The 10,770-nt window shown below is 42.3% G+C and overlaps 1 protein-coding gene across 2 annotated transcripts; it reads right to left on the bottom strand.

Annotated features, from left to right (window-relative positions):
* Positions 1-528: 528 nt before the first annotated feature.
* Positions 529-8,905, bottom strand: LOC143809666 (uncharacterized). Of its 2 annotated transcripts, none has more exons than XM_077292720.1 (7): positions 8,255-8,905; positions 2,208-2,377; positions 1,782-2,032; positions 1,542-1,604; positions 1,277-1,418; positions 922-1,113; positions 529-782 (listed from the first exon to the last, which is right to left on the bottom strand). In XM_077292720.1, the coding sequence occupies exons 1-7, from the start codon at positions 8,847-8,849 to the stop codon at positions 606-608; spliced, it is 1,590 nt and encodes a 529-aa protein (XP_077148835.1). In that variant the 5' UTR covers positions 8,850-8,905; the 3' UTR covers positions 529-605. The 2 variants fall into 2 exon arrangements, with proteins under 2 accessions (XP_077148835.1, XP_077148836.1); XM_077292721.1 differs by having other exon boundaries at positions 2,208-2,374.
* Positions 8,906-10,770: the final 1,865 nt, after the last annotated feature.

Below are 10,770 nucleotides of genomic sequence, written 5' to 3'. Positions count from 1 at the left end.
GCCTTTAATTACTTGCTATGTTGCTCCAGAGGAAGGCGAAAAATAACCCTGAGGACTCGTTGTTGGATTATCCTCATATCAAGGGAAAAAAATTCCTTCCTGACCCCAAATATGGCGATCGGAATAAATCCCTGGATGTTTGGTGCTCAAATCTACGTGGACCTTATGTGGTGGAAGCTCGGTAGGTTTGTCACAGTCCGGTAAATGAGAAAGTCCAGTTTCTTTGTCTCATCCGATTAATGTAAATCTTCATTCCTGGATGTTACTGGAATGGGGCTGATTGTTATCAGCCTTAGGGCTCATTTCCACATGCGAGGCACACGTCCGTATCTCGCATGTGGAAACCAAGCTGTGGAGCCGGCACTCCAGAGCGGAGCGTGCAGCCGCATAGGAACACATGGAGCTGCACAGCTCCGCTCCAAAGTGCCGGCGCCAGAGCTTGGTTTCCACATGCGAGACACGGACGTGTGCCTCGCATGTGGAAATGAGCCCTAATACTCCTGCTGTAAGAAGAGAAATATACACGTCTGAGAATCAGCTCCTCACATTCAGTATATACAGGGTACTGGGGGATATAACAATAAGGGGTATAGTGGGTAAGTGTGTTACTGGGTAGTGATAACATTATGGATGTCTGTATGTGTTTTACTTACATAGTAATATGGGAATGGTGGCTCGGATCTGTCGCACTCCACATCATTCCAGTCTATGGAGTGGAAGAACGGGTGGGATCTGATAGATGATTTTATGGCCAATCGGGCAGATGGAGTTTTGCAGAGAAGCTAAAATATGAAAGAGACCATTAGTCATTATATCATATATTATTACTGATTAAGTCATTACACAATGTCTATGGATTATCCACATCTTCTATGTATTCTTGTAATCCTTCATCATCCTTATCCATCTGATGTTACTCACCCCTGTTATGATGGCCATGGTATTAATGCACATCCCTGGTGGAAAATAAGGTATGTCTTCGTACAGAGACTGGTGGTATTCGTCCAGTGTGCCTCTGCTGTAAAATGGATAGTCCCCTACACTCATCATATATAGGATGACGCCAAAGGCAAAGGAGTCTGCCCGATGGTTGTATCCTTCTTCGTCCATTATCTGTGGGAACATGAGATTGGAGAGAAGCTGAATATACCAGGAAGTGGAATTACACACAGAGACTATGAGGATTGGTCTGTGATTAGATGTGAGCAGGATACATTGGGATCAGATTATCCCTCAGTCCTACTATCAGCACCAATCACACAGAGATGTTCCTTACCTCAGGAGCAATGTAACCCAAAGTGCCAACAAAGTACTCCGTCACTATGTCACGCTCAGACACATTAATGACTGATAGGCCAAAGTCTGAGATTTTGATGTGTCCGGTGTCTTGGATGAGGATGTTATCTGGCTTCAGGTCACTGCAGGGAGAAGGAGCAGACACTGATTGTGAGGATAATTCATGAAAAGAACTTTCTACAATAGATATGTAAGGAGACAACAGAGAGTCACAGGTGACAGATTTATGGAGGTGAAATGATTACCTATGTATGACGCCGTGTTCATGCAGATATTGGAGTCCACACACCATCTCTGCCGCAAAGAGTCTGTGGAGTAGAAAGTAAAGGGTGGATCAGTGGTTACATACACAATCATACAGAGAACATGAGGAGCTCACGCACGTGTCCTTTTCACGTCATTATTTTCTTCTGTGTCATTGTCCATTGCTCTAGGACTACAATGTGCAGGAAGCAGATTATTAGGGTTCAGTATAAGACATTTACCTTATTGTCTTTGTGTTAAACAGCATTGAATCTTTCATGTGATGATGCAGGTCTCCTCCGGCCAAATAGTCCATGGCTATTGCATACTCCGTAGGTGTCTCCATAAACGCCCGCATGGACATTAGGTAGGGGCATCCGTCAGCCATTCTCAGGACTTCTAGTTCTGTGGAGATGATGTACTTACAAGAACTCTTGTCCATGAACTTAATGGCCAGCAGTCCTTCATTGACCGGATCTGATGCCAAGCTGACCTGGAGAAAAATCACAACAGATCAGACCAAACTCCCATCTATTACTGTGTAATATGTCACTAGTTTATCCCAAGTATCATTACATATGAACATCCTGTAATGAATAAGTACATCCCTCCTGTGTATCTGTGCAGGATACATTAAGGAACACGGACAAATATAAATTGACACTTACTTTTCCATAGCTTCCTTTTCCAAGATCTTCCCAGAACTCGAGACTGTAAAGGTCCATAGGTTGGTCTGTGTGGACCAGTTCTCTTTGTGGAGAAATCTGTACACTGGCATCACCAAGGCCTTGTGCCGGCATGTCTGATGTGTCGTGGGGTGTCTTATCCATTCCATCTGCTGAGATGATACAAGATTTATTAACCCTTAGTGAACACATAATGGAAATGTTTGTCACGTTGTGCAGCAGTGTATGGAGCGGGTTCAGGAGCTGAGCCTGCACCATACCAGGCACATGCCTGCAGTATTACGTAGCTGCTACATGCGTATAACTGCAGTCACCAGAGCGTTCTCTGATTACTGCTGTTTAACCATTTTAATGCTGACAATGGTATTTAACCCCTTCCTGACATCAGACGTACTATCCCGTCGAGGTGGGGTGGGCCCGTATGACCACCGACGGGATAGTACGTCATACGCGATCGGCCGCGCTCACGGGGGGAGCGCGGCCGATTGCGGCCGGGTGTCAGCTGCATATCGCAGCTGACATCCGGCACTATGTGCCAGGAGCGGTCATGGACCGCCCCCGGCACATTAACCCCCGGCACACCACGATCAAACATGATCGCAGTGTACCGGCGGTATAGGGAAGCATCGCGCAGGGAGGGGGCTCCCTGCGGGCTTCCCTGAGACCCCCGGAGCAACGCGATGTGATCGCGTTGCTGCGAGGGTCTCCTACCTCCTTCCTGGCTGCAGGTCCCGGATCCAAGATGGCCGCGGCATCCGGGTCCTGCAGGGAAGGAGGTGGCTTACCGAGTGTCTGCTCAGAGCAGACACTTGGTAAGCCTGCAGCCCTGCACAGCAGATCGTCGATCTGGCAGAGTGCTGTGCACACTGCCAGATCAATGATCTGTGATGTTCCCCCCTGGGACAAAGTAAAAAAGTTAAAAAAAAATTTTTCCACATGTGTAAAAAAAAATAAAAAAAAATTCCTAAATAAATAATAAAAAAAATATATATATTATTCCCATAAATACATTTCTTTATCTAAATAAAAAAAACAAAACAATAAAAGTACACATATTTAGTATCGCCGCGTCCGTAACGACCCAACCTATAAAACTGCCCCACTAGTTAACCCCTTCAGTAAACACCGTAAGAAAAAAAAAAAAACGAGGCAAAAAACAACGCTTTATTACCATACCGCCGAACAAAAAGTGGAATAACACGCGATCAAAAAGACTGATATAAATATCCATGGTACCGCTGAAAACGTCATCTTGTCCCGCAAAAAACAAGCCGCCATACAGCATCATCAGCAAAAAAAAAAAAAAAGTTATAGTCCTGTGAATAAAGCGATACCAAAATAATTATTTTTTCTATAAAATAGTTTTTATCGTATAAAAGCACCAAAACATAAAAAAATGATATAAATGAGGTATCGCTGTAATCGTACTGACCCGACGAATAAAACTGCTTTATCAATTTTACCAAACGCGGAACGGTATAAACGCCTCTCCCAAAAGAAATTCATGAATAGCAGGTTTTTGGTCATTCTGCCTCACAAAAATCGGAATAAAAAGCGATCAAAAATGGTCACGTGTCCGAAAATGTTACCAATAAAAACGTCAACTCGTCCCGCAAAAAACAAGACCTCACATGACTCTGTGGAGCAAAATGTGGAAAAATTATAGGTCTCAAAATGTGGAGACGCAAAAACTTTTTTGCTATGAAAAGCGTCGCTGGTTTCACACTTGCGTTTTTGTCTGCAGCGTTTTTTGCACAAAAAAACGCATGCGTTTTTTCCCTATATTTAACATTGAAAACGCATGAGGTTTTTTTGTACGCGTTTGGTCGCGTTTTCAAATGCATGCGTTTTTTTTCTGCATGCGTTCATTTTCAGAAATACAACCTGCAGTATTTTCTTGCGTTTTTAAGCACATGCGTTTGTTTGCGTTAAAAACGCATGCATTTTTATCGAAAAAAAAAAAGAAAACACACTGAAAAGCCACCCACCACCATCAAGGTGATAAAGGGATCCAAACCCTAACCCTAACTCTACCCCTAACCTCACCCCTAACCATTTAATGAACATTTTCTGACAGTCATAGTGCCACGTATTTCAGTGCCACGTATTTCAGTGCCATGTATTTCAGTGCCACGTATCACGTATTTCAGTGCCACGTGTTTCAGTGCCACGTATTTCAGTGCCACGTATCACGTATTTCAGTGCCACGTATCACGTATTTCAGTGCCACATATTTTAGTACCACGTATTTCAGTTGCACGTATTTCAGTGCCACGTATTTCAGTGCCACGTATTTCAGTGCCACGTATTTCAGTGCCACGTATCACGTATTTCAGTGCCACGTATTTAAGTGCCACGTATCACATATTTCAGTGCCACGTATTTCAGTGCCACGTATTTAAGTGCCACGTATCACATATTTCAGTGCCACGTATTTCAGTGCCACGTATTTCAGTGCCACGTATTTCAGTGCCACGTATTTCAGTGCCACGTATCACGTATTTCAGTGCCACGTATTTCAGTGCCACATATCACATATTTCAGTGCCACGTATTTCAGTGCCACGTATTTCAGTGCCATGTATTTCAGTGCCACGTATTTAAGTGCCACGTATCACATATTTCAGTGCCACGTATTTAAGTGCCACATATTTAAGTGCCACGTATTTCAGTGCCACGTATTTCAGTGCCACGTATTTAAGTGGCACGTATCACGTATTTCAGTGCCACGTATGTAAGTGGCACGTATCACGTATTTCAGTGCCACGTATTTCAGTGCCACGTATTTCAGTGCCACGTATTTCAGTGCCACGTATTTAAGTGCCACGTATTTCAGTGCCACGTATTTCAGTCACGTTTAGGGTTAGGGTTAGGGGTAGGGTTAGGGTTAGGGCTAGGGTTGGAGGTAAAGTTAGGGTTGGGGCTAAAGTTAGGGTTGGGGCTAAAGTTAGGGTTAGGGTTTGGATTACATTTACGTTTGGATTAGGGTTGGGATTAGGGTTAAGGGTGTGTCAGGGCTAGGGGTGTGGTTAGGGTTACCGTTGGGATTAGGGTTAGGGGTGTGTTTGGGTTAGGGTTTCAGGTAGAATTGGGGAGTTTCCACTGTCCAGGCACATCAGGGGCTCTCCAAGCGCGACATGGCGTCCAATCTCAATTCCAGCCAATTCTGCGTTGAAAAAGTAAAACAGTGCTCCTTCCCTTCCGAGCTCTCCCATGCGCCCAAAAAGGGGTTTACCCCAACATATGTGTTATCAGCGTACTCGGGACAAATTGAACAACAACTTCTGGGGTCCAAGTTCTCTTGTTATCCTTAGGAAAATAAAAATTTGGGGGGCTAAAAATCATTTTTGTGGGAAAAAAAAGATGTTTTATTTTCACGGCTCTGCGTTATAAACTTTAGTGAAACACTTGGGGGTTCAAAGTTCTCAAAACACATCTAGATAAGTTCCTTGGGAGGTCTAGTTTCCAATATGGGGTCACTTGTGGGGGGTTTGTACTGTTTGGGTACATCAGGGGCTCTGCAAATGCAACGTGACGGCTGCTGACCAATCCATTTAAGTCTGCATTCCAAATAGCGCTCCTTCCCTTCCGAGCTCTGTCATGCGCCCAAACAGTGGTTCCCCCCCACATATGGGGTATCAGCGTACTCAGGACAAATTGGAAAACAAATTTTGGGGTCCAATTTATTCTGTTACCCTTGTAAAAATACAAAGCTGGGGGCTAAAAAATCATTTTTGAGAAAAAAAATAAAAATTATTTTCACGGCTCTGCGTTATAATCTGTAGTGAAACACTTGGGGGTTCAAAGCTCTCAAAACACATCTAGATAAGTTCCTTAGGGAACTTTTTGTGAAAAAATATGATTTTTTATTTTTACGGCTCTGCATTATAAACTTCTGTGAAGCACTTGGTGGGTCAAAGTGCTCACCACACATCTAGATAAGTTCCTTAGGGGGTCTACTTTCCAAAATGGTGTCACTTGTAGGAAGTTTCAATGTTTAGGCACATCAGGGGCTCTCCAAACGCAACATGGCGTCCCATCTCAATTCCAGTCAATTTTGCATTGAAAAGTCAAATGGCGCTCCTTTCCTTCCGAGCTCTGCCATACGCCCAAACAGTGGTTTACCCCCACATATGGGGTATCAGCGTACTCAGGACAAATTGTACAACAACTTTGGGGGTCCATTTTCTCCTGTTACCCTTGGTAAAATAAAACAAATTGGAGCTGAAATAAATTTTGTGTGAAAAAAAGTTAAATGTTCATTTTTATTTAAACATTCCAAAAATTCCTGTGAAACACCTGAAGGGTTAATAAACTTCTTGAATGTGGTTTTGAGCACCTTGAGGGGTGCAGTTTTTAGAATGGTGTCACACTTGAGTATTTTCTATCATATAGACCCCTCAAAATGACTTCAAATGAGATGTGGTCCCTAAAAAAAAATGGTGTTGTAAAAATGAGAAATTGCTGGTCAACTTTTAACCCTTATAACTCCGTCACAAAAAAAAAATTTTGGTTCCAAAATTGTACTGATGTAAAGTAGACATGTGGGAAATGTTACTTATTAAGTATTTTGCGTGACATATGTCTGTGATTTAAGGGCATAAAAATTCAAAGTTGGAAAATTGCAAAATTTTCAAAATTTTCGCCAAATTTCCATTTTTTTCACAAATAAACGCAAGTTATATCGAATAAATTTTACCACTAACATGAAGTACAATATGTCACGAGAAAACAATGTCAGAATCGCCAAGATCCATCAAAGCGTTCCAGAGTTATAGCCTCATAAAGGGACAGTGGTCAGAATTGTAAAAATTGGCCCGGTCATTAACGTGCAAACCACCCTTGGGGGTGAAGGGGTTAAATGAAGAGATTGCTGATTTGTGTGAACCAGCATGCAATTGGCCCCCCAGGACATGACTGAAAGTAGACATTTGTTTGAAATGACTACCTGGGCCTTCTAAAAGCCTCTGCCTTTTCCTCCCGTTAAGACTAGCCTGGCTTAATTTCATATTAATTTAGCTATATACAGTTCTATCACAATATATAGTGCAAGCGATTTTTTGACAAGTTTGATATAGAAAAATATAACATTAATTAAGCCAAATAGTAAACGCTGAAATAAGAAAAAAAATTGAAACACCAGAATTGTGATTTTTTTTTTTTAAGGTGCTGTACCCACCTAAAAAATAACAATGAAAAGATATCCCCATGTCCTGTCTACGCAAGAGAGGTATCTACAAAAGCTACAACTCGACCCACAAAAAAAAGGCCCTCAACAGCTCCATCCAGCTATCAAAATCACAAAGATACAATGTCTCACAATCTGGGGACACAAACCATTTTTTTGCCATTTTTATAAAATTCCTAATTTTCTTTCACCACTTATGTAAAAAGAAACCCTCTGCATGTTCAGCATTACCGCAGTCCTAACAGACGTGGAGAAACATTTGTGAGGTCGTTTTTACCACTCAATGATAAGAGTAAAAAAACAATGGAAGAATCACTTTATTTCCCACAACTTTACCACACTGTGAATCTTTTCTCCCATTTTCCAGAACATTTAATGCTAAAATAAATAGTGTTCAAACCTGCAGCTTGGTTCACTAAAAATCAAGTCCACATACAGATACACTGGCAGAAAAACTAAACAATAGCTAGTTATGGGTTTTATAAGGAGTGAGGGAAAAAAGGGACAGTTGCCAGGTCAAAAAGGGTTAACAAATATTGCTCCAGAGCATATAATACAGTTTTAGACAGAATTATGTAAATTAGCAGGAAATGTCTAATATTTGGACTCCCATTTATCCAAACTATTCTATAGCACAATTTCCCTGTTGCCCATAGCAACGAATCACAGCACAGATTCCATTTCTTAACATTCTATGGAACTATGAAAGCCGCATAGTGATTGGTTGTTAAGGACAACAAGGACAGTTTTGCTGCACTTTTGATAATTGAAGCCAGTACATAATATTCGGAGTATAATCCCCCTCACCCCAGTCTTATTATACAGAGCAGTTTCCATCTTACCTGGTTCCTCTTTATCCAGTGGTGTTTTAGGTGGAGAATCACTCAGCTGTTTGTTCTCTGGGATGGAGATGTTCTCAGCTGATGTCCTGGACCTCCGTAATGCATCATTCCCATTTATAATGGTCCTCTTCTGGGATGCCGCTCTTTGTAGGTTTGGTGTCTCCAGACTTTCAGATCTGGAGGATGTGACATCTCTCGGTGTATCTTGGAGAACCTCGTCCAGCTCTAACTCTACGCTGATGTTTCTCCGCTTGTTGAGGATGGCATCTTTGTTCCTCCTCCGTATTTCAGTGACCAGATCTCCAATTTTTTTCAAGGAGATTATAATGGCCCTCTGAAGCTCAGCGGGGGCTGCAGAGTGAGACTCCATGAGGTTCTCCATATTCCTTTTCTCTGTAAGGATTTCATGTCTTTTGGTCTTTCTCATTTTTTCCAGATTTTGACGTTTGGACGCCATTTCTGAGGCGTCAGTGTCCATGTCCGGTAGTATAGAGTCTTTTCGCCCTAAAGCGAACAATGGTACCTGCTCTTCATTTATTCCTCTCCTCTCTCTCAGAACCCGATCTCTTTGGGCTCTTCTTCTCTCATTATCCATTTTAAAATACAAATTTTTGCTTCGTTTATCACGAAAAACAAAAGGGGCTACCTCACCCTTGGGAGTCTGTAAGGCAGTGATTCCCTTAGGCTGTAACATTGGAATATAGAATGTGATGATGTCATCACATCACTTGTGACATCGGTCTAATTATGTTGTCACCGTGAGAGAGATGATAAAGATAGATAGATAGATATGATAGCAAATTTGAAGGATTCAGGACCAAACTTTAGCGAATATATACATGTTCATATATACACTGTGTGCACAATTTGTATTTTTAATGATTAATTTTATTATTGAAAAACTATAGCGCTGCTGGTTAATAAACCTGAACCGCGAATAATTGCAAAAAAAAAAGTGATGTTGTGTCTTCCTTAGGCCTTGTTCACATGTTCAGTATTTGGTCAGTAATTTACATCAGTATTTGTAATCAGAAAAACGTATGGAGAATATCTCTGTGTATATAATTGTTTAGCAACCATTATTGTGCTAAATTATTATGTAACGTAAATTTACCCAGCTCAGTTTATTTTCCTCTGTTACAGGGAGAATAATAATCAAGCAGCTCAAATGTTCTGATATTTTAGAAAATATAAGTGCCCAATATAGCCGCCCTTCTGTTCACTAACAGTCATAAGCAGCCCAACGTTTTGGGAAACACCAACCACAGCCCCCCAGACCCCGGCATTGGATGCATTGATACATAATGTTTTAGAGGTTCACAATTGTTTTCAGGTCTGGGCAGGAGCGGACACAGACCACCTGCATTGGAGGTGGTAGTGGCCCCCTTACCCCCTTGCACCAGGTCGGCGCCTGGGTCTGGGGATCATGAACTCATCAATGCCTTCATCATCCAGTAACTGCCTACCAAGTCTGGTCACATGAGGTCGAATATTGTCCTGCACTAGGAGGAACCCTGGGTCCGCTGCACCACGGTGCCGTCTGACAGTGGCCCTAAGGATTTCATTGCGGTACCTAAAAGCCAGAGGTGTATCTAGAGGATGACAGGTGGGGAATCTGCCCTGGGCAGTGCTGGCAGGGGAGCACCGTCGGGCAGCTAAATGTGCTGGTCCGATGTGTCTCTCTTGGTGGCTGCATTTTGCCGTTCCCCGGACTGTGGTGAATTGTTCTCGAGTCAGAAAGATGCAAGTACAATTGAAGCTCTGAAAGACGGATCAGAACGACATCAGCAGCATGAGCAGGTCATGTGATTGCTGCTGACGTCACTCGCCAGCATGCAGAAGCGTGTGAAGAGCACCGGTGGTAAGTGCTCCTGTGGAGCTGAAGACATAGAAGATTAGGTTTAATGGGCAGATTTAGTGTGGGGATAGGAGTATTTAACATTTAGGGGTATTTAGTGTGTATGGAGATTTAGGCTGGGGGTATTTATTGTGGGGAGATTTAGGATGGGGGCATTTAGTGTAATGAGATTTAGAATGGGGGCATTTAGTGTAATGAGATTTGGGATGGGGTTATTTAGTGTGAAGGACAGATTTAGGATTTACAGTACAGAGCAAAAGTTTGGACACACCTTCTCATTTAAAGATTTTTCTGTATTTTCATGACTATGAAAATTGTAAATTCACACTGAAGGCATCAAAACTATGAATTAACACATGTGGAATTATATACTTAACAAAAAAGTGTAAAACAACTGAAAATATGTCTAATATTCTAGGATCTTCAAAGTAGCTACCTTTTGCTTTGACGACTGCTTTGCACACTTTGGCATTCTCTTGATGAGCTTCAAGAGGTAGTCACCGGAAATGGTCTTCCAACAATCTTGAAGGAGTTCCCAGAGATGCTTAACACTTGTTGGCCCTTTTGTCTTCACTCTGCGGTCCAGCTCACAACAAACCATCTTGATTGGGTTCAGGTCTGGTGACTGTGGAGGCCAGGTTTCAGGTAGAATTGGGGA

This window comes from Ranitomeya variabilis, chromosome 2 (genome assembly GCF_051348905.1).
Source record: "Ranitomeya variabilis isolate aRanVar5 chromosome 2, aRanVar5.hap1, whole genome shotgun sequence".
Taxonomy (NCBI): domain Eukaryota; kingdom Metazoa; phylum Chordata; class Amphibia; order Anura; family Dendrobatidae; genus Ranitomeya; species Ranitomeya variabilis.
Note: the sequence above shows the minus strand (reverse complement) of the source record. Positions and strands in the feature narration are given on the sequence as shown.